This window comes from Pomacea canaliculata, linkage group LG10 (assembly GCF_003073045.1).
Source record: "Pomacea canaliculata isolate SZHN2017 linkage group LG10, ASM307304v1, whole genome shotgun sequence".
NCBI classification, from domain to species: Eukaryota; Metazoa; Mollusca; class Gastropoda; order Architaenioglossa; family Ampullariidae; genus Pomacea; species Pomacea canaliculata.
This window is the reverse complement of record NC_037599.1, coordinates 14,502,712-14,527,554: the sequence shown is the minus strand read 5'-3', so window position 1 is coordinate 14,527,554 and position 24,843 is coordinate 14,502,712. Positions and strand designations below refer to the sequence as shown.

At 40.8% G+C, this 24,843-nt stretch overlaps 1 protein-coding gene across 2 annotated transcripts in view; it reads left to right on the top strand.

Annotated features, from left to right (window-relative positions):
* LOC112574547 (ubiquitin-protein ligase E3C-like) overlaps positions 1-24,843 on the top strand; it is a 48,232-nt gene that overhangs the window by 11,515 nt on the left and 11,874 nt on the right. Inside the window, exons 5-12 of one of the 2 annotated variants that reach the window (XM_025255699.1) lie at positions 1,523-1,635; positions 1,820-1,980; positions 10,220-10,373; positions 10,990-11,279; positions 13,710-13,840; positions 15,370-15,551; positions 15,704-15,790; positions 18,367-18,521. In XM_025255699.1, the coding sequence (XP_025111484.1) occupies positions 1,523-1,635; positions 1,820-1,980; positions 10,220-10,373; positions 10,990-11,279; positions 13,710-13,840; positions 15,370-15,551; positions 15,704-15,790; positions 18,367-18,521 (1,273 nt within the window). The remainder of the gene's footprint in view (positions 1-1,522; positions 1,636-1,819; positions 1,981-10,219; positions 10,374-10,989; positions 11,280-13,709; positions 13,841-15,369; positions 15,552-15,703; positions 15,791-18,366; positions 18,522-24,843) is intronic. The other variant, XM_025255700.1, reaches the window with a different exon arrangement.

Here is a 24,843-nt window from a genome sequence, read left to right as displayed (position 1 = left end):
GAAAACTGAAGTCATCCAGAGAGCATCTGAACATATGCTTAAACACCTGCTTTGTCTAAATCACTCACTTTCTTCGGATCCACCATCACTTTCTCCCAATCTGTCAGAAATCTTGGAGATAGTTTCGATGCATTATTGTTGTTTTAGTGTCATGTCAACTGTTTGGAAATCCATCTTGAACTTTGCATGACCAACCACATCAGGCATCTCCTCTCTGTGTTATCCAGGCTCGATTACTGTAACTCTCTCTTTGTATGTCTTCATGACTGCCTGCTTGACAAGCTCCAGAGAGCTTAGAACAATGCTGCTTGTATCGTATTCTGTAAGCAGAAGGTTGACATGCCACACTGCTTCTGCACAATCTCCACTGGTTGATAGTTCAGGCTTTCATCAAATTCAAGATCGCCACGCTTTGCTTTCATGTTGTTCATGATTTTTCCCATTCTGTCTGAGCTTTTGTTGCTGTATCATCCCTGCAGATCAGTTTGCTCGGCCCACGCCTGTTTTCTCTCTTCCACGTGTCAGACTGAAGACATTCAGCCATCGCTGTCACTCCTTTTCTGGCCCCAGTATTTGGAATGGCCTGCCTCCATCTCTCCGCACAGCAGAGTCAGTACATACCTTCTGATCTGGACTTAAGACATATATCTTTGTTGCACCTACTATAGCTCGTCCTTATTGTCCTTCCTCCCCCACCCTCCTGTTTTCGTGTTCCTTCATGTTTTTATATTACTAATCAGTGCATGTTCTTGTAGAATGTTGTGCTTGTTTGTTCTTGATTGTGATGTCTATACCACTTGGCTTCATTCTCCACTGCCCCTGGTCTCATGTGAAGCACATCGAGCTCGCCTCCTTGTGCGGAAGTGCGCTATACAAATTCTATTTTTCTTATTATAGTAATACTCCACCATAAAACAAAAGCAAGCAATATGGAGCATTATTGTTTCTTCTGTAATAATTTGACTTATAAGTCAATAATGCTAGCATTTTGATCAATTTCTCTTTGTTATATGCAGAGAAATTTTCCTTCTTTGCTGTTTACATTGTGCTGCCTTCTGCATATAGTCTTTGACATATGCAGTCATTAGGATTTTCCAAATTAAAAATACATGTAGATAACTGGGTAATAGCCCTGGACTTCTTATACCAACAAAAATATATACATTACATTTTATATTGTTTTAACACTTTAGATTTTGAAGTCCCACTGTTTGTCCAAAGACCATGATTTTTATATTCCTGCTTCATACATTAGGATCCTGTTGTACATTATTAGAGTCCAGTAGGCACGATCATCTTCTGCAGAAGATACATTCTGATAGACTTTGGACAACATGCTCAGAATGCAGCTTTTAAACAGGAAGTGCACAGGATTTGTGATGTGACCTGCTTAGCATTGTTAGATGGTATTGACATTTTATGTTCTGTTTTGTGACCAAACTAACCATTAACTAGATGCATGATTATGTATAAAAAAAAAATTAAAAAAAAATAATAATTTTGATTCTATTTTTTCTGGAAGATATCAGCATGCCAACATATTCTGAAACAGAAGGAAGAATATTTAATGTGGATTTTTAAAGATGCACCAAGAGCTACATTGCAGATTAAGCACCTGCTAGAAATGAACCTTAGGTGAGTAAGCAAAACAGCTTGTGTTACTAGATATTTAATGTGTGCAAAGAGGGGTAGAATATGCCTGCACGAACAAATAATAATATATATTTATGTGTACACATCAGCATGTAGATCTGTATTTATATGCATCCCATCTTTGAAGTGCATATCCTACCAGTCAGCAGTTATTTGTCTGTTGCAGGTATCTGGGTAGCATTGCTCAAACATCTCTTCCTATTGCAGTGCCTATGAGGATGTTAGAAGTCTTTATCTCGCCATCCCTGTATGCAAATATTTCATTACCTCACAACCACACAAGTGATGAAGTTGTTTGTCAGCTTCTGAAGCAGCTCATCAAAAATGGCAAGTGCAGAATTGTCAGGAGGAGACTGGTTTTGTAGATATTTAGAATGAACTTTTTCTTAAGCTTATCTATATATATATTTATATTGATAGAAGATACAGTAAAACCTCTTTATTAAAACCTTCCTAATTACGACCCCCTCTTTGTTGCGATCCCAAAATTGTGCACCAACGTATTTCACTATATAAATGTCATCTCTGTTACAACTACCTTCCCAATCTGACTTACAGCTGACAGTTTGTGCTCTATTGCATATTTTTGTTGTTTTTTTTTTGGTGGTGGTGGTGATGGAGGTCTCAAGTTGGAGTACATTAGACAGCTTCTGGCATACATTATTACTCCAAACCATTTCTTGACACTTTCACTTCAGTTTTTCATTAGTTTTTGAGAAGTACCACTCCAGAATTTTAATATCTGGAATCCATTCCAACCATGCTGCTGTCAGCAGATCCTGTACAGGACAACCAGTCCAGTCTTTAACATTCATAAGCCAGTTCTTCCACTGGCTACCATGAGTCTTGGAGGATAGTATTTGACATGGTGTCATGCTGGGTCACATGGCCGAAGAATTCCAGCTTATGTCACTTGACTGTTGAAAGTAGAGATTCATGGTGTCCAGCGTGTGTGGCAATCTTGTTTCATACAAAGTCATTAGTTCTATGTTCTTTGTATGAGATCCAGAGAAGCCTTCTCATGCACTTGTTTTCGGAAGCATGGATTGTCCTTTCCGTCTCAGCAGGCAGAGTCCACGTGTCACATCCGTAGAGCGGGATCAGCACTACCAAAATTTGTACAGCTTGTATTTGGTAGTGAACCTTATCTTATGGCTATGCCAGATCCTATCTAGACTTGACATTGCTGCTGCTGCTGCTGCTGTTGCTCTTGCAATCCTGATGCAGATATCTTGCGTGGAATTGCCATCCTTGGAGAGGGTAGCTCCCAAGAATTTGAAGCTGGTTACCTCTTCGAGCTGTACCCCATTCATATAGATCTCTGCTTTGCTGCTGCCATGGACCATAACTGCTTTTTTCAGTGCTGGTCTCCATTCCATGTACATTTGAACTTCTGTCAGTCTGTTGGTGAGGTCTTGCAGTTCTTTGTTAGTGCCTGCTAACAGATCTGTTTTCTGTGAAACGTAGGTGGCACATTGGTCTTTCACCAATTGAGAGGGAAGTATGATGGTTGTGGAGAGCTTCGAGCATGATGTTCTCCAAGAAGATCAGCACCGGTGATAGGGAACATCCTTGAAGTACACCTACTGTGGTTGGAAAATAAGCTCCTATCTGGTTGTTCTGCATAACTGTACTGATTGAGCTATTGTACAGCACTTCAGTGACTTGAACGATGTCTTCTTCGATGTTGAATTTTCGCATCACACACTATGACTATCGCCCACAATAGGCAGGAGTGGCGAGTCCTGTCTGCTGCTGCATCTATCCATGTGCTCCCCCAACAACTGGTGCCAGTCAAGGGACGACTGACTGACATGCTGCTTCATGACACCAAACACAGCTGCTTCAAATCATGTTCATGTTTGGGAATAGTGGACAAAAAGATGAGACCACAAATAGTAAACCCATCTAGCTATTTTCAATGACCTTTATATGGACAAACACCCTTGACATATGCACCAAGTTGGACAGTGAAAAACAGATAACACAAAGACATAACTACAACAGAAGAACCTCTCCCAGTCTTGCCCAAAGGAAAATAAAAAATTTACAGTTGTTCTTTACAACAGTGTAAGGGTCCGCCAAACTTTGTACAGTTATTCTAACTACAACAAAAGCTTGTTCTTAGTCCAAAATCTTACAAAGTTTCATAGCAAAAAGTAGAGAAAATTCAGTCACATTCATTACTTGTCAGCACTAATCTAACAGCCATGCTCATGCTCTTAGCTCTCTGTTGTCTGTGACAATTTTACAACACTAAACTAACATAAAGCTGTCTGTTCACTAATTTTCCTCTTTGGCCATTGATCTTGCTTGGGATCTGACATTTGAGAAGCATTTGGATTTATTCCAACATTCGAGAGCAATCTCTTATCTCTTCAGTCTCTTCTTTTTATTGTTCAGTAGGGATCAGTTCTGGAATGGATCTTTTTATTATGAACCCTTCGCACCATTGTTCACTGTTCAGACAATATTGTGGTCTCCCATCACTAACTTGACACTCAGATCACTGGTACTTGCGCTTTAGGTTTACATAAAGTCATGACATGAAGTCGTAGATGATCAATCGTATTCCTAAGTTAAATGACGATAAGAAAGAGATGTTACTCTCGAGTTCAGTTGAGAAAGGCTGTACTGTGTCATTAAAGTTTACTGTTGATTCTAGCAAAATTATGCTTTCAGGCACAGAAAGTTTGTGCATAGAACTTGGGTTTTCAACAATATTTTAAGGCATATACAACAAAAGTACTTGTGATTTTATGCATTCTTTCTAGGTTCAGCTATTGTAATTTACACCTTTCTAGTAGTTCTGACATTTCTCTTTAGTAACTTCAAAAAAACCCACATAATACCCTCCCTGTCTCTGAAAGAATGAATTTAAAATGGCATGCTACAAAATGCTAAATGGTTTAGTACCTGATTATCTGTATAACTTTCTTTCTATCTGTACTCACTTTTGCATTCTTGCTCTCTGTGCACCTCATCTGTCATGAGGCTTCTCCAGCGTAAGGAATTCAGATGCCACTTGTATGGCTATCCCTCATTGTCCAAGCATGTACCTTAATCTTTAGGGTAGGTGCCACCACTTATTCAGGATAGTAGGTTGTTCATCCTTTTTGCTAATGGTTGTCATCGAAGTGGTGACTTATCATTAAGCCATAATTGTCACTGTCCTCATTGTCATCAAAGATGGCCGCTCCTAGCTGTGCGACGTCTGCAGCTCTCACTTCGGATTCAAATTTATTTCAATTTTTCATCGCTTTCGTCTGACCCTGTGTAGGTTAGTTGTCAAGTTATAGACTTAGGGTGTTGCGTCTGTGTCTAGTGATGATGATTTTTACGTTCATTCTGTTAGGCATGCGTTTATCATTTTGGATGGCTGTGACCGTTACCACTAGCCGACATTATTAAGATGGCGGTCAGCTTATTTCATGCTGGTCCACGGCTTCTCTACTCCCACGAGCTCTTGCTCTGTCTTCGTTCATCTCCCTCTGTTACCCGGAGTTTTCGGGCGCTGCAAGTCGACATCACACGGCCCCCTCCACTTCGCAGATCAAGAAGGAGAGGACGCAGAGGCGGTGTGAAGCGGAGACTCAAGAAGATCGACGCAGGTCTCCACCTCTTCCTTCTATCCTGCTCTCCAATGTCCAGTCGATTCGTGGCAAGATTGATGAGCTTGAGGCGTGGATACACAACTTTCGACTGCACAGGGATACTTGTTTGTTGGCGTTTACGGAAACATGGCTACACGACGGTGACGCTGATCTAGACATCGCGGGCTTCTCTGGCCCGTTTAGATCTGATAGATCTGCTGCAGTTACTGGCAAGGCGCGTGGCGGCGGAGTATGTTTCTATGTCAACAACAGGTACTGTAAAACGGTTATTCTTCGTGAAAAGATGTGTACTTGTGACCTTGAACTTCTCACAATTTCGCTTCGCCCATTTTACCTCCCGAGAGAATTCCCCCAGCTGTTTTTCACGCTTGTGTATATTCATCCCAGGGCAAATGTTTCAAATGCGTTACAGTGCATTGCAGATGTGACTCACAATCTCGACTCGCTTTGTCTTGATGCTCCAAAATTTATTTTGGGAGATTTTAACCACTGTGATCTGACATCAGTTCTCCCTAACTACGACCAGTATGTGACATGTCATACTACACTGAGTCAGACAATACTCGACCTCGTGTACGGACCTGTACCACATGCGTACAGATCTCTACCCCTGCCCAGTCTGGGTGCGTCCTATCATCTGAGTGTACAACTGATACCCGTTTATAAACCTATGATCAGGCGGGTACGCCGAACAGTTCATTCCACTAAATGCTGGGCTGCCGACAATGTTGCACACTTACAGGACTGTTTTCAATGTACTAACTGGGATGTCTTTTTAGAAGCATGTCCTACTCTGAATGACTTAGTGGACACCATCTCTTCCTATATCTCCTTTTGTGTCGATTGCACCATTCCATCCAAACAATTTGTGCTTTACCGTAATAACAAACCCTGGGTGACCGAGAGCCTGAAAGCTGTGCTTAATAGGAAAAAACGTGTGTTCTTCTCAGGTTCTGTACACGACAAAAAAATAGTCAATCGAGAGGTCCGTGATGCTATCCGTCGAGCCAAGGTGCAATATAAGTCGAAAATCGAGTCTCAGTTTGCTACAGGCAACATCCGAGAGGCTTGGCAGGGACTGAAGAACATGGCCAGTACTGTCGATCGGAGTAAGGGGTCGAAAGCCAATATCTCGATCTCAGGCGTTGACAGTGCGGCCCTTCCTAATGCTCTTAATGCTTTCTTTGCTCGGTTCGAGGCACATGACTTCTCCGTGGAAGTTCACGATGTGCTTCGTTCTCTTCACCCTGTGCCGAAGGTTGAGATTTGTCGCAAGCAAGTTGTGGAGCTGTTTCAGGGAGTAAATATTCGCAAGGCCTCGGGTCCGGATGGTATTTGTGGCAGAACATTACGTTTCTGTGCGCACCAACTTGGAGGCATTTTTCAACATCTTTTTCAGCGCTCTATGGATTCACTCTCCATCCCAGCTGCTTGGAAATTATCTACCATTGTTCCAGTTCCAAAGATAGTTTCAGCTCGGCATCTCAATGACTTTAGACCGGTGGCCTTAACATCGTTGGTCATGAAAGTATTTGAGACAATCATCAAATCATTGATTCTTAATGCCGCTAACAATCGTCTTGATCCCTTGTAATTTGCATACCAGTCCAAGCGAAGTGTTGATGATGCTAAACTGTTCATCCTCCACACTGTAATCAAACACCTGGAGAATCCTCAAGCCCATGCTCGACTATTATTCGCTGATTTCTCTTCGGCCTTTAACACTATCCAGCCACATATCCTAGCTCGAAGACTCCTCGACGAGTTTTCCCTTGATCATCAGCTAGTGTCGTGGATAATTCACTTTTTGGTCGACAGGCAGCAACGAGTTCTTGTCAATGGCACTTTTTCCGACTTAACCACCACATGCACCGGCTCACCTCAGGGATGTGTTCTATCCCCGCTTCTGTTTATCCTGTATACCAACAGTTGTCGCAGTAGTCATGAGGGTCACTATCTTGTCAAATTCTCTGATGACACTGCACTGCTGTCTCTACTTAGCGGGCCGGTGCACACTCACGGTGATGCTTTGGAAGAATTCATTGTTTGGTGCGATGACAACTTTCTAGAACTTAATGTGAGTAAGACGAAGGAGATTGTCTTTGATTTCCGTCGGAATTCTCCACCGTGTCACGTCTGTGTCATCCATGACAAGGAGGTGGAAATTGTTTCTGCTTTTAAATACCTGGGCACCATCTTTGATAGGCGACTTTGCTGGGATGTCAACACTCAATCTGTCGTGAAGAAGGCTCAACAACGCCTCTTCCTCCTACGGAAGCTGAGGTCTTTCTCTGTCTCCCCCCAATTTCTTCAGCTTTTCTACAGATCACATATTGAGAGCGTGCTGTCCTTCTCGTTCATCTGTTTCTATAATAGTTTATCGGTGAAGGACAAGAGCAGCCTACATCGGGTGGTATCCACCTGCTCCAAAGTCGTTGGATCCACCCAGAGTTCTCTTCAGGATCTGTATAACAGGAGGACTCTTCTGAAAGTGTCTGCCATCCTTCGTGATGACAGGCATGCTCTGTCGGGTGAACTTATCCAGCTCCCATCAGGTCGCCGATATAGTATGCCTGCATGCAGGACAAACCGACTGCGGCTGTCTTTTGTTGCTTCAGCCGTCAGACTTTTGAATGGATTATGAATGTGATGTGCATGCGATCATGTATGACTTTAATCGAGCTGGTATGATTGACTGCAACACGACTGCCTGTGGGTTTGATATATATAATCGAGCTGCAACTGAATTGCCCTCTAGGGATTAATAAAGTATTATCTTATCTTATCATCATCAATGCTTTCAACAGGCCTTAAGCAGGAACATGGCAGTATATTTTGTGAGGCGTTAGTTGAATGCTCTTTGGAGCACAACTTTTTTGATTATTTCAGACTCTCTTTCTGCCCTCCAAGCTCTCCTTTCTAAAGATTTTGACCACTCTCTGGTGGTCCAGTTTCATAAAATTCATGCAGCACTCATTCAATGAAACAAAGACATTGTTTTCATTTGGGCTTCTGGTCATGCTGGTATCTCAGGCAATGATTGAGCAGACCAGGCTGCCAAGGCTGCATGTCAGTCCCCTGGCAAATTACAGCTGCTTGTATCATCAGACTGTAAATCTATCTTCTCAGCCTACGTTCAGTCCTTATGGCAACACCACTTGGACACTCTGGGCCAAAATAAATTATATGCCACTCTTCCCTGTCTTTCAGACTGCCTACCTTCGTGCCATCCTGTGAGGCAGGAGGAGGTGGTCCTTGCTAGATTAAAGTTAGGACACACCTATGCCATGCAGGGACACCTCTTATGAGGTGAACCATCGCCTGCTTGTCCATAGTGTAGGGGAAATTTTAATGTGGTACATATTATGATCATTTGTCCTGAGCTCCAGACTATCCGTCGACAGTTTTTTTTTACAGAAAACTCTTTGTTTTCTTTGTTCAGCTCTGTCCCATTCGCAGCAGTCTTTACATTTTTAAGAAGGATAGGACTTTACCATCAAATTTAAGAAATTTTATGTCCTGGTGATTATTTTCTTTTGATTTTTGGTTTGTTGGTGACCTTTTTGTGTTTCACCACTTCATTTTACGCTTTACCCAATCTTTTACATATTGTTTATTTCTTGTGTTGATTTTTTAACTCTATCGTGCCGGAAGGCTTATACTAGGTTACATTACCCTGTACGGATGGAAATCCACCGCTTTCAAAAAATCATTAAAAAATAACTATAAGAAATAGAAAAAAATTTTCAAATGATAATAAGAGATTGAACTTAGTAAAATAAAAATATTCCTACGTGAATCCTGTATGAATAGTCAATTTTTTGGTAATTCAAAGCAAATAAGGTAGGTGTAATTGAATTTTCAAAAACTTTTCACACAGGGATGCACAGAATATATCATGCTAGCACAAGTTACACCTACAGGAATCACACTTTGATAACTGTATATAAACTTGAAATGATTAAACATTGTTCTTGTCCAAAAAAAAAATCAGATTGATGCATTTAATAATATTATTATCGGTACGCTAAGAAGGTACAGAGCGACGCGAAAAAAATCACTATGGAGCACCGAGTGCCTAATTTTCACCCGTGTTAAAAAATTTATATCTGTTAAACTACAAAAATGACAAACATATGTGATACGCCGTTTAAAAGAGCATTTTAAACACATTTGCGTGGTGTTAATTTCAAGAATTATAGGCTCTGATTTCTTGTAGTAAGCTCACATGAAAGATAGTAAATGTTTAGATTTCACAACCCGATCGGAATGTCACACCTCAGAAATTAAAGACAATTTTTTACATGATATATACAAGCATAAAGTACCAAAAAAGATCATATTTTATTAGAATATACATTAGAATTTAATATTACTCACTGTTTTCTTTTCATTTTCTGTTGTTTGAGTACAAATCCACGTCAAATCGAGCGAACCCAAAAAATTTCAATATGGCGCTCACGTGTAAACAAACTATAAGTGGCAGAAAAAACGATGAAACACATGATTGGTTGAATTATTCAGCCTTTAAAGGGAAGCAATCGTTGGAGGAACAAGTCCTGAAGGTTCCCGTGTTTTCTCCCTTGTTTATTCGCTTATTTACGCGTTCTACGTGTCTTAAAAAAATACAACAATGCATCTCCCACCGGTGGGTGACCCGCAAGCCTGAGAAGCCGCTTGAACTCACACCGGTGTCCTCCACGGCGCGATAGGGTTAAAGAATGTTATGGTTATGTCACTGGGGAGGTTTTTCCCTAAACTTTTAAAGTTAAGGTTACCTTTTGTTATGCTAAGATTCCCTTTTTTCACCGTGATGTAGCCCTAGTTGCTTGCATATGGCATAATTGCAAACAAACAGTTAGTTGAAGTCTGTTGCAGTCATTTAGAAGCATCAGTTTCATTATTCTCAGCAAATATTTAGCTACCTGATACTTTTTTCCTCAATGTTGCAGATTATTTTGAAAGAATGAAGGAACTATTGAATCAGAAGGTGCCATCTGGGCTAGAGAAGTCTCCAGTACCTCCAACTCCTGTTGCAGGCAGTATTTTGGACCTCATCATGAGCCCTATAAGTTTTGCCACTGCTACTGCAGACAAAGCTTTCAGGTGTCAATGTTTTCATGGGTATTCTCTGTGCAGCTGTATTCTCATAAATATAAACATTAACATTATCCTTACCATAGGAACCATGTGAACCTTGTACAATGAATGTAGTAATCACAGCATCTGTATTTGCAAAATCACCGCAGAAGCTCTAGAGAAGGTGGGTTATTTTACAGGAGACTTCTGGATCAAATTTGTTTTTCTCTTTAAAAGTCCATAAAATTGATTGCACTGTTTGATAATGTTCCAGAGTGAAAGTATGTCCTGTCCTTGCAGGAGCTATCTTATATGTCCTGTCCTTGCAGGAGCTATCTTACTCTTGAATTTTTCTCACATTTCATTCTCGTAGAAACAAGATGAATTTATGCCAAGATCATAAGCTTGACTTCTACAGAGCACGAGTAATTACCATTAAGTGAAGGATATTAGTAAAATCTTCATAAGTAATGATCAAAATGGAAATGTATTTTTTTCTAGAGTAATTTAATTTAAAATATACTTCGTCATTTTTTTAAGCTGTAAAGCTTTTGCAAATGTTAGGCCATTCATCATATATGACTTTATATGTCTCCATATGACTTTTGTTCTTGTCGTATGTAATGCTTATGTTTTTTTTCAGTCGTCAGGTGCTGCTGGCTGTATGCCGCACATTTTTGTGCCCCTCTTTCTCTGAGCAAGTGGCCCAGTTTTTATTGCCAGCCATGGCCTATGGAAAATACCCTTTTCCCTTTGTTGAGCTTATACAAGCCCTGATTACCCATGCATCGCAGTCTCACTCTTCTGCAGACATGTCTTTTTCAACTGCTTCAAGGTCTGCATCATCATCTTACATTTCGTCAAATGCTAATGCTGTCATGCCATCCCCATGGCTGCTCCTCTCCATTTTGACCCTGGGACAAAACAAACTAGGTGAATATTCAGTTTTCTTGGATAAGTTTAATAGCGTCCATAAAATCTTTGAATTTGCAGATTTTACTGTGTTTAAGTGGCATATTTCTCTTCACTGTAAAGAAATTTATGGTTGTCTTTTAAATTAAAGTTTACCCCAAGAACATGGTTTTATCCAAAACTTGTTCCATGAGAATGTAAAAGTATATGATTTGATGTTCTAGGAAGAAATGTTTGCTGCAGTTTAAACATCAAATATTCTGGTAGACAGTTCCTTTAAAAATATTGGCCCCCGTGGGGTGGCTTGTCACGTCGGGGGTGAACACCCAGCCTCTCTCTGGCCCACCCCTTTTTTCTTATACTTCTCTTTTTTCTCCCTTACCTGGCCCTATCATCTTTATTCTTCTTCGAATCAAACGTCTCCCTGGCAGTTTTATTCTTCCTTTCTTCTGTCTACACAGGTCTTTCTCCTGTCTTCTTGTTTCCCACCATGCCTTTCTTTTGATGTCATTTTTCTCAGTGACCTTCTTTAGGCCCCCTGCGTTTGCCATGCAGGATGACCCGTGTTGGGGTAGGATGGGATCCTGGAGGTTGAGGTCCCTGATGAGTTGCGGCCCATCATACCAACACTCCTCTTTGGCCCGAACTTCTAGACGGGAGGTTAGTGTGGCCCACACCAACCAAGCAGTTGGTTGTGTATTGCACTAGCTTTGCTAGAAGGCTGCGGCCGAGGTCAATCTGGTCTTCACATTGGGAAGGCCAGAGTATATGCCTTGAGTATCCCTGGTGTGACCCTGCTGGAAATGCCCTAAGTGGTACTTCTCTTCCTCATCCCCTTGTTGGACTCAGTGGTGGGTGGGGAGCATAAGAAGGATAGGACTTTACCATCAAATTTAAGAAATTTTATGTCCTGGTGATTATTTTCTTTTGATTTTTGGTTTGTTGGTGGCCTTTTTGTGTTTCACCACTTCATTTTCGCTTTACCCAATCTTTTACATATTGTTTATTTCTTGTGTTGATTTTTTAAAGAATGTTATGGTTATGTCACTGGGGAGGTTTTTCCCTAAACTTTTAAAGTTAAGATTACTTTTGTCGCCGTGATATAGCCTTAGTTGCTGGCATGGTGTTAAAAACAAACTGTAAGAAGCTTCAATCATTACAGGTGACAGGACTATGTTTTTCTCTACCTTTTGCCATCTGGAACTTTGAGATGTAGGGAAACTGCCAAAACGGTACACGGACTTTTCGCCGACGGACGTTTCGCCGCCGGACGTTTCGGAGCCGGACGTTTTGCCGATCGGACGTTTCGCCACCGGACGTTTCGGAGTCGGACGTTTTGCCGACCGGCGTTTCACCGCCGGACGTTTCGGCGCGGGACACTTCATTTCGGCATTTCACGCGGGACCTTTAGCCGAAGTCAAGTGTGTGACGCCCCTTAGCTGACACATTTCTCTCGCCATTGTATCAATGTATCAGTGAACTCTCTCTCACTATCCCTCCTCATGTGAACCGTTAGCTCACACATTTCTCTCGCCATTGTATCAATGTTTTTTCTCAAAGCTGTTGCGCATAATCTGTGACAATCAAAGTGAACTGTCTGTGAAGTCTGTGTGTAAAATTTGTTTGAAATAAAGAATTATTGTGTAATCTAGTAGTTACTTTCATTCTTTGAGAAGTAAGTAAGCTCTCTCTCTCTCTCTGACATAATGCGGCGAAACGTCCGGCGGCGAAACGCCGGTCGGCAAAACGTCCGACTCCGAAACGTCCAGCGGCGAAACGTCCGATCGGCAAAACGTCCGGCTCCGAAACGTCCGGCGGTGAAACGTCCGTCGGCAAAACGTCCGCACACGGCCAAAACATCTTAGTTCTGCTGGGAGATAGACCTGTTTCAAGCATGAGTCTGAGCTTTCTATGCTGTCAGCAAACCCTGATTTTCACTTTCAAGACCATGGTTTTGTGTGACTCACCCACTTTCTTAGTAAAAGATCATCTACCACATGCTACAGCAGGACCCGGTCTATGACCTCCAGTAAATTTTCTTATCAGATGATATGATGTAGAGGCTTTCCCAACCTCCCACTGTTTAGTGGTGGGGTTGGTTAAAAAAAATCTGGTGTATTGGCATGGCTGTTGCTTACCTGACCTGCATGCCTGGTATATGCTAGGGAGTCAACTTTTGATGGTTAGAGAGCGATTGTGGTCTGTTGGTTCCTATGATCATGTTGTCTGGTAAGAAAACTTACTATCTAAACACATTTTTTCATTTATGATTTAGCTAATTTGTAAAATTGTACACATTTGAAAATTGGCAATTATAATGCAAGAGAAATCAGTAAAACAAGTGATTAATGTCTCAACACTTTGGTGATGCCTGTCTTGTGCCAGGTTATAATATTTTTGTGTTACAGTATTTGCTAAAAGCAGATTAGTGTTCATGACTTCTTACTGCAGAGCATCTGAATTCTGTTGGCTGTACTGCCTACTTGGAGGTACTGAGGATGTTAATGCCATATCTTACCATACCAAAAGAACCAGACTTAGATGATTCTGATGACGAAGATGAACACATGGTGGTTGAAAAGGTATGTTAAAAAAATGTTTTGGTTGTGATTTTTGTTAACAAATTTGCATTTTATTTGTTAAGAATCAAAGACATTGTTTATATGGGAGCAGGAAAAAGAAAACTGTGTTTTGTTACAAATGGAAGCTGGTTTATTACTATCTCTTTGTAGTGCCATTTACAAATCAAACAACAGCTTTTTCATGTTTTATCATTGCCAATCCATAGTTTTACAATATTAGAAGAAGCTTGAGCTATAAACTGTATCTTCTTTACGTTTTTTATATTTGTCTTTTATTTGTTATCAGTGCTGCATCATTCATGCATTGTTTGCTTGTTCTTCTGTCCCTCATGTGTTACCTATGTCTTATTCTTGAGCGCTAAGAGCATGCTCCTTATGAGTGTGAGTATGCATTATATACATTTAGCATTTATTATTATTAATAGGCTGCTTTATTTTGGGTGGTATAAATTTACCTTTAGTAGATTTAAAATATTGTTTGGCTCCATTGCTTATTTGACTCCATTGCGATTTTCAATATAAATTTGCTTGGGTGACATTTGAGGCTAATAATGCAATAGTTTTCATATAGCTGTCCTTATTTTTGTTATGGGGTTGGGGTTTTTTTTTGGGGGGGAAGGGGTAATAGACATGCTATTATTATATCAGATCTTTCTGCAGGCCAGTTTTCCAGATAGGAGTGAGGTGATTATTGCTTTTCTCCAGCTCTTGCAGTGACATTATTTATTCATTGGACATATATACCTGTTTAGATACTAGGGGCAGCCAAACAAACTGTATCAGATGCGAATTTCAGAAATGGAAATGTACATAATGTACATACTTCCTCCAATGTGAAACGAGGTGACGGATGCACTGTTTATGTGCTGTGCTCAGCTGTGTTTGCCTTGCGTGTTTGATAAGGTTATCTTGGATGGATTAAAGATGCTTGTTACAATCTTTTTCCACGGCTTCATGCTCATACTCAAAGCATGCAGGTGATTGTGACAAGTCTTGCCTTCCATTTTAGTTTTATAGACATTATCTCCACTGTTGGCTGGTGTTCCTGGCTCTACCTTAGGAAGATTCTTTTAAAGAAACTTCCCACACACACTACTTTTCTGGCACTTTTTTTTTTTTTGGTGGCACAACATGCAATGACGTGAGAAGCAGATGGTCTGTTTTGCTTCCCTCCTGATCTCTGCTGGTTTTTTTCTGTTGGGGTAGGATCATTTTTTCTGGTAAGGTCACAGAAAAAAAAAAAATTAGTATTATAAATTCTAGGGGGAATGCCTGTTCCATAGTACCTGGCAATAACATTTTCAACTTCTTCTATTAATATAATGTATTACTATTATTTAATTATATGTATAAATTGATATGATGTTCTTGCATGGCTATATGTAAAGCACCTTGAGTCTGGCTGATGCTGGAAAAAGGTCCTATACAAATGTGCTATTTATTTATTTCTTTGAAGCTGTAAAAGATAATACTAATGTGAACATGTTGTGTATCAAGAGATAAATATGACATGAAACCTCATTTTTCAGGGTGAAACTTTCCAGAGCCTGGGGGATTTGAGAGATGATTGTCTGCACTTTCTAGATTCACCTGACCACCTTAATTGCATGCTGATAGCACTGAATGCTGGAGACAGAGAGACTATTGAATGTGTTGCTGGCATCTGTCATGTTCTTTTGTCACAACAGTATATAGGTATTCATAGGCTTAGGTAAGTATTTGTGCAGTTTGTCACCAGTTGTGTGTATGTGCATGTTTGACTGATATTAAATAGAGTACAATGAATATTTTAAACATTTTTTTTTTTTAAAAAGCTATTTCACTGTTGTCTGTGGGTTGATGTTTGTAATGTCTTTTAAACAGGCTACTGTACAGCTTAGCTTTAAACACCATGTTCATCAAAAATCTTTGGAAAACATGCACGTCTGTGTCCATGCAGACAGTAACAGGGTAAGGTACCTTCTTTCAGTAAACTCTTTTTTAAAGGCCGAACTTTACCCTCCTGAGGGAAGAGAATGGTAATGCCCATGCGAGAGAAGGTAGAAGTACACGCTGTGCGGACTGCTAGTGGCTAGTCGTCTCCACTTATTACCCAGACAATAGGCAGGGTAGAGATCACAAGCACTGCCGACTAGCCTGGCAATAAAACATCTTCCTCACCTGACCAGTATTTGCTGTAGGTTCTGAGAGCTGAGGTGAAACGGCTTCTCTCTGAACATACTGTCATGGTTAGGACTGAATGTATTCTCTACAAACAAAACTAGAATATATAAAGGAGAGAAGGATGAACAGCGCACATGATACAAGCATAAAGACAACTGAATTTTCATACTTTATTTTTATTGCTTTTTTATCTTTCTCTATATTTCTTATCTGTCTTTCCTCATAAGCGGGGATATCAGTATTCGGCTTGTAGTCCATGCTTACATGTATGATCTATGTGTGCTTTCCACCGAAGTTTTGAGTGCGATATGCATGTACGCTAGTGTTCTCACTGTAGTATTATTATTTTATTTTTCAGTTGTCATGTATACTTTGTTTCTTACACTTTGAATCTGGAAAAGGACAGTCATGTCCATCTCATGAATTTAGTGTCCTTTCTGCTACACCATTTTCTTACCACACTCTGCTCTTCCGTGGCAGATACTCATCATGCACTTCTGGGAAGTAATCTGAAATGCACAATAAAATCCGAGGCTGGAAGCAAGAAGGCAGAGCTTGTGTATACACCGCTGTTAGTTTGGCTCTGGTGGGGTTTGTTTCAGTTTGGACAACCCAACGAAAACGAGTAAGAGAGGGAAAAAGAGCAACAGTAATAACAACAAAATATAGTTTGCAACTAAAATTTATTTAATTTATTTGCACAGTTTCAAACACCTTCCCCCTTTATCTCATGATTTAAGTAACATTACAAGGTATTCAACGTCTTTATATTGGCAGGTGAAGTACAGGTATGCAAACAAACTCAGTGGCTGGAGGCACTGTCAAACAGATTGATATATAACAAAGCTAAATCAGCAGTATAACAATGGAACCACAAAATTTAACACTGCTACTGATCCTACAATTGATATCACAGAATAACAAACATGTAAAGTGAACAAGATAAGAATCCGTTATAACATATGAGTGGGTCTTGCAGTTTTAGACTGGAATGAACATGTCTATAGAGACAATACATTTGTCGGTGTGGAGCTGTACCGTAGTTAAAACAATTTCAGTTTTGAAAATGCAAACATTGATGGTAAATTATTATCTCATTTATCAATGATGGTTGGATTTTGTTATTTAAATTATATTATTCATTTCGAAATCTTCATCAAAACTACTGTCTGTTTCAGTTAACTTCATGTTTGGAATCAAATTTGTATAGTTCAACGACACGTCTCCAGATATCTTCTACTTGTTTATAAGTTTTCTTTTTAAAAGTGCGTTGTCCAGATCGTCTCCGGTTGTGCTATACACTTGCTTTGTTGTAATTTGAAGTAGAATATCTATCAACATGTTCGTTTCAGTCTAAAACAGCAAGACCCATGGGCATGTCATAATGCCTCATGTTTTTAATGTGAACACGCTTAGGCAGAAAGATCAGACACACATTGTTAAAACCTTCAACATAAAATGTGTCCCTGGACAGCATGTAGTTCTCTGGATGTTTATAGAGGGCATGGCCATGCAGAAAGTTGCTCAGAAGCTTTACAGCAGCAGGATCAGTTAGCACGATTAGAGATGGTAAATATTTTCGTTGCCTGCATGGTGAGCCTTAGTTACATTTGTCATGGATGTTTTCGAAGTGTATAATACATCCATCCAACAAGTGCCTTAGTCTCACAGGGTTGCCATCCCTATGTTCAATACACCAGTAAACATGACCCCTGACCATTGCTGTCTTGTCACTGAGCTGAGGGCACCACGTCTTGCCGAGGTTCACTTTACTACTCTGCCCCAGTTTTTTTATCCAAACATTTATACTTTTAGCAACATGCCACTCCGAATTGTCAGTCCAAATCCTGACAGGATGTTCAGTTGCAAACTGTTTCATTTCAGATTTCTAACTGCCAACAACAAGTACTCGACTGAGAAAGACATTTTATTGCTAGGGTTATTGCCTGTGATCTCCACCCTGCCTCAGGGTCAGGGTAGCAATTTGGGAAAACTGACAGCTTGTAAAAGTCAGCACCATGTACTCCTACCATCCCTGGCACGAGCGAAGCCATTTTTTAAAAAACCCACAAGAACTTCCACCTTCAAGGTTGAAAAGGCATGATTAACAGCAAAAATAGCAAAAAGGGAACCCAAACCAGACAACAACGAACGTGCAAATGCATGCACTAATATAGTATAATCTTTGTCTTTTCATATTTACCCCTATTTGGGATGAAAACTGCAGAATTGTCAAGAAATAGTGTAATTTTTCCTTTTTGAACTTTTATCAATTGTATTTTTATTTTTGTTTTCAGACTTTTAAATGTCTTATTTCCACTTAAATATTATGACTATAAATCTTTCACACTTTTCATTCATAGGTCAAGCACTCCTTTGCTGAACATGCTGTCCAGTGGATTGCCTATGGCAGAAAGAGACATTCAGCGCATTGTGCCGCTCCTGTCCACTTTCTGCTCCATGTTTTCTTACTCTTTACTTACCCTGCACGATGCTGACTTCTATGGAGATAATGATGGTGAGCTTAAAGTGCTTTCCTGTGTTTCTGAAGTCCACAATATAGTTTGTAATGGTTTGCTAAAATTCTAGACCATATTTTCTCACCTAGTATCTAAGGAAACACATCAAACATATACCTACAGTTGTATGCATTGAAGAATAAAAATTTGTTTATTTGCAACACAGCACTCGGAATATGACTTTGTGATGGAAGAGACAGAACAAAAGAAAGAATAATCAGGCCTATCCTATACATAGGCACATACACACTACTCCTCTTCCTTGCTTGCTTTCTTTTTCACATTCCCTTTCTATTACAGACACATTGCAGAGTCAACCAAAACAAACATCATCTTGGTCCTATTCACCCCCAGTGGAGTATAGGGCTGCAATCACACAAGTTAATGTGTTTGCGGTTTCTGTAGCTTTTTGTTTTTTTTACAGGGTGGGGTTGCTAGCCCGATGCCCAACCCTCCTCCTTTATCCGGGCTAGGGACCGGCAGGTTACCCTAGGGGTTTCCAGGCAGAGTTAAAACACACATGAGTAGGTGCAAATGGATGCTTGGTTTCCTATGGGTACTGTATATAACCCTCACAGACCACAAAAGGACATATTCAGCTAGCTCCTGACAGGAGCTACAGTAGTATTCAGGAAGACTATCATTTTAGGAACTATATCTTAAATGGGAAGTTCTGGCCTAGGCAAGTCTATACCTGGCTATATAAAAATATACAATGTAAAAAAATGGAAACCTTAAAAGTAAAATATTAAATTTTTTTACACTTCTAAACTGATAATGCTTAACATCAGAAGCTTTTAGGAAGGTGTTCTTTTACCATTACTGTCTTATTTTTCACAGAGTAGCACCTTCTTTGACTTTTGTACTCAGGTGATCAGATAACATGACTTAAGTCATCATTTGCAGTAGTGATGGCACAGTACACCAAACTGTGATTGAGATGACAATATGCCAGAGTGTGATTGAGATGGAACAGCATGTTAGGCTGAGCTTTAGTAATTGGCTAGTGTGATTGCATGTTAAATGTTTCCAAGGTCAAAGAAATAGTGTTTGATTTCATAAAGAAGTCCTCTTTAGCCCCCTTTAACCCTGTGAGAAATAAAAGAAAAGGAAGGCCAAAACCTAAATTCATTCATGCTGTTCAAAGACACATTTAAAAAACATGATGAAAATTGATGAAAGCACCCTCCAATATCCATTCTGACTTCTGGATCTGTGTAATGGATAATAGTAATCACAAGACAGTCATGTAACAGCAGAATATTTGATGGAAAGAATTTGCTGTCTCTAAACCCTGCATGTGGTTACCTTAGTTGTTTTTCCTGTCATAAAAATGTTTGCAGACTGTGCATAGTAAAATCCTACAGCCACACAAACAGCGAACTCTAAGTTGTTCATGGTCTGTAGTGTGCAAGAAATGCAGTCCCTAACCTTCTAACCCTAGTCCTTCTAACACTAATTTTCCAGGTAACCCTTCACTGCAGGTGGACAGAAGGTGTTTTTATATCATAGGTCCTGGTGATCCAAAGTTGAGGTAACTGAAAAAGTTGAGCAGAAGCTGGTGAAACTCCTCTCTCTCCGTCGTCTGAAACTCATGCTATCCTTTGTCTGTCGTTGAAAAGCTCACTCTGGAAACCCTGCGTACTGTGCTGTTTTTGGACCTCATGATGCTGCCCTGTATGCCATTTGTACCACGGAGGAAAAACCATTATCACTCACCTACAAGCTGCCAGAGTAGATATTCAGCAGGTAGAGCCTCTTCCACTACTACCAGCTTCTCCTTGGACCCTTCCTATTCAGCACAACTGGCGGATGGCTGTTCTATTTTCACTGCTAGCCTTCCAGCATGTTCACCACTCTTCGGAGCACAATTTTGATTATTTCAGACTCTCTTTCTGCCCTCCAAGCTCTTCTTTCCAATGGTTTTGACCACCCTCTTGTGGTCCAATTTCATAAAATTCATGCAGCACTCATTCAATGAAACAAGGACATTGTTTTTATTTGGGCTTCAGGCTATGATGGTATCCCAGGCAATGTTCGAGCAGACCAGGCTGCCGAGGCTGCATGTCAGTCTCCTGGCAAATTGCATTCGCTGTTATCATCAGACTGTAAATCTATCTTCTCGGCCTACTTTCAGTCCCTATGTTAATGCCACTGGGACACTCTGGGCCAAAATAAACTATATGCCACTCTTCCCTGTTTTTCTGACCGCCTACCTTCAAGCCATCCAGTGAGGTGGGAGGAAAAGATTAAAGATTACTAGATTAAAGTTGGGACATACCTATTCTACACCAGGACACCTCTTACAAGGTAAACCACCACCAGTTTGTCCATGATGTAAAGGAAGTTTTAGTGTGGTACATGTTATGAATGTTTGTCTTGAGCTCCAAAGTACCCACCAGTGTAGCAAGACAGAACATTGAGCAAGACTCCATGTTGAAGCAAGGTATGCGCGTGCATACCTACCATTTCCCCCGCACAAAAATGCCTGTTAATCCATCAAGACACACTTAATTGCTCTCTCACATGCACACTCACAATCACACAGACAGACTTTCACGCGCCCGACGTGAGCAACGAAGCCAATCACTCCTCAGTGGACACAAAAAACATGTACACGAAGGGACAATACAACACGTAAGTTTATTGGCGGTCACAAAGTACGACCCACCAACTCAAAAGAAAATTAAAAGAAAACAATTGTTACAGAGGAGAGCCCCTCCGCTGATAAGAAAACATTACCTAAGATATACAAACATTTAGATACGCCCTCCAAACAAACTAATGGTGACCATGTGGTCTGAGGCATACCTCGCTCAACAGTCTGTCTTGCTGCACCAGCAGTTTTTTACAGCAAGTTCTTTGTTTTCCTTGTTCAGGTCCATTCCATTGGCAGCAGTCTTTACATTTTTAAAGGAAGATAGGATTCTACCATCAGATTTAAGAAATTTTATGTCCTGATAATGTTGTCTTTTGTGTTCTTGGTTTGTTGGTGGCCTTTTTGGCTTTACCACCCCTTTTTACTTTTTACCCACTCTTTTACTTATTGTTTACTTCTCGCATCGACTTTTTAAAAAATGTTATGGTTAAATCACTTGGGGGGTTTTGTCCCTAAACTTTTTAAGGTAAGATTAATTTTTGTAGCCGTGATGCAGTCTTAGTTGCTGGCACGGCATTTAACACACACAAACAAAAGCCCCCTCCCACCATTTGTAGGGCAATAGCCTTAGAATAAATTTGATCAACCAACCAATTAGTCTCTCTTCTTATTGGGCCAGTAGATACCCATGATGCAGTCTTGGGTGAATTCATTGCCTGGTGCAATAACAATTTCTTAGAACTTAATGTGGATAAGACTGAAGAGATTGTCTTTCATTTCCTTTGTAATTTTCCGCTAACTTAACTGTCATTCATGGCAAGGAGGTGGAAATTTTCAATACATTCAAATACCTCAGCAGTCTTTGACAGGAAATTCCGCTGGGATACCAGCTTGTGAAGAAGGCTCATCAGTGCCTCTTCCTTCTTCAGAAGTCTTTCTCTGTCTAAAAGAGATTTCTTCAGCTATTTTATAGGTTCCATGTAGAGAGGGTTCCAGGCACTAGGAGACCAACAAGAGATGACCTTAGACGACTTCAATTGAGTCTTACAGGAAACAGGAGAGAAAATACTGGGCTTCCAACGGAAATATAAAGAACAGTGGATCAGAGAAGAGACATGGAAGAAGATAGACAAGAGAAAGTCAGCCAAACAAAAAATCAACAGCACTAGATCTGAATGCCTGAAGGAACAACACAAAGATATACAAAACTAAACAAAGAGGATGACAAAAACCAACAAAAGAGACTACATAGAGAAACTGCCAGATGAAGCTGAAAAAGCAGCAAGAAAAAATGACCTGAAGACACTGTATAAGATAAAACAACAGCTAAACAACGGGTTTAAGATCAGTGATGTGCCGTGAAAGAATGGTAATGTTGAGGGAGAGACAGGAAAACTACAGCGCTGGAGGGAGCATTTTGAGTCCGTTCTGAACAGACCAGACTCTACCTTAGCTTGCAGACATCCAGCCAGCAGTTAAAGACCTTGACATCTGCACAGACCTGCCAAGCTTGAAAGAAGTGACAACAGCAATCAAGACAATGAAGAGCGGCAAAGCACCAGGGGCAGATGGAATAACAGCAGAGATGTTGAAAGCAGATGTGAATGTGACAGCTTCCATGCTGACTGAAATCTTAAGGCAAGTTTGGGAATCAGGACAGCTACCTGATGTATGGAAGACAGGGCTCATCTTCAAGTTACCCAAGAAAGGAGATCTTAGAGACTGCAATAATTAGAGGGGCATAACACTTCTTTCCCTTACCAGGTCTTTAGCAAGATTGTTCTGTCAAGACTGACGGCAACCCTTGAGAAAGACCTCTGACCACAGCAAGCAGGATTTTGCCCTGGGTGATCCTGCTCTGAATACATCTTCATTCTGCGACAGATTCTGGAGCAGAGCAACGAGTGGAACACACTGCTGTACATCAATTTCATCGACCTGGTGAAGCATGCACCACGAGTCCTTATGGAAGAACCTGAGGCATTACAGAGTCCCTGCAAAACTTGTTCAGGTTGTTGCAATGTTGTACAGCGATTTCAAATCCCAGGTTGTCTGTGACATGGAGCTCACAGACCCCTTCAACGTCAGTACTGGGGTGAAGCAGGGCTGCGTTCTGTCACCGTTCCTCTTCATCCTGGCCATGGACTGGAGCATGAAGGCTTCCACCGACAGTGAGAGGAGAGGGATCCGATAGACCATGACTATGACAGCAACAACAACGCTGGAAGACTTGGACTTCGCTGATGACATTGCCCTGCTGTCACACTGCCACCAAGACATGCAGGAAAAAACAAATTCCTTCTCAGAAAAATCTGGAAACCCTGGCTTGAAGGTCAGCGCAAAGAAAATGAAAATGCATGAGAGTGAACGCCAGAGTCCAAGACAGCATCAAACTAAATGGAGGAAGTTGATTGAGGAAGTTGACAGTTTCACTAATCTTGGGTCCAAAATGTCAAACACCGAGGATGCGGAGGTGGAGATTCGAGCCCGACTGGCAAAAGCCAGCTAGGCCTTCACTTCACTCAGGAGCACATGGAAGGCAAAAAACATCAGTCAGAAGATCAAGCTGAGAATCTTCAAGTCAAATGTGATCAGCACCCTCCTTTTGCGGATCAGAATCATGACCTAAACCATTAGTAACAGGCTTGACGTCTTCCAAAACAGATGCCTCAGGCGCATACCTAACATCTTTTGGCCAAATACCATCACTAACAAAGGACTCCACCAAAGAACTGAAACCATCACCACGCAGTTTCAACAAAGGCATTAGCGATGCAGGGCTTCTGCTAAGGCTAAATTCTTTGGGGTCCCAGGGACCCCTTCTGCAGATTTCTAAGGGGTCCCAGGCTAACTCTAAGGGGTGCCTTTACAATGTGAAAAAAAAATCAACAAATCAACATTCTTTGTTCAACTGCCTTTCAGGCACACAAAGCACTGTAATGTCTAGTCAGAAACGGCAAGATTTCTGTGCCATGAAGTCTGTGCAAGCATCTGTTATGAGCTTATGTTAACTGTACTTCATTATCTTGCTGTTTGTCTTCGCTCTTACTTTCTTTCTGTTTCTGAGACGATGATTTTAACCACGCTGTCAATGACATCTTGGAAATAGGTTAATGGAACTCTTTCCGGAAAGGGAAAAAAACTCAGTGCAAGGGAAGTTACTCTCACCTTGTAGCAGACGACAGCAATAGATTGGGCTACGATGTCAGACACTACACCCACCCAATTTTGTATCTGTTCTTTACCCTAATTTGAGGGGGTCCCCTGGAACCCCATTGACGAAAATTGAAGAGGTCCTACGAACTTTTAATGCGTACTGTACGCAATGTTTTGGGTTAGCAGAAGCTCTGGTGATGGATTGGACTTAAACTCAGACAGCAGACCTCTCCAGATTCGCCCTGCGATGTACTCCAGATGGTTGAAGAAAACGAGGCCGCCCAAAGGAAACTTGGAGAAGAACAGTGGAAAGGGTGATGAAAGGAAAGGGCTGGACATGGGGTCACCTGGAGCGGGTTTCAGCCAATCGACATTGGTGGCAGACTCTGGTTGAGGCCTTATGTGCAACCTGATGCGCGAAGAGGAATAGATAGATATATAGAGAGGGTGCTGTCCTAGTTTATCTGTTTTTACAACAGTTTAGCATTGAAGGTCAAGAGCAGCTTTGTGTTTGTGTAGACCTGCTCCAATGTTACTGGAAAGGTTAGAGTGATTTTCAGACTCTC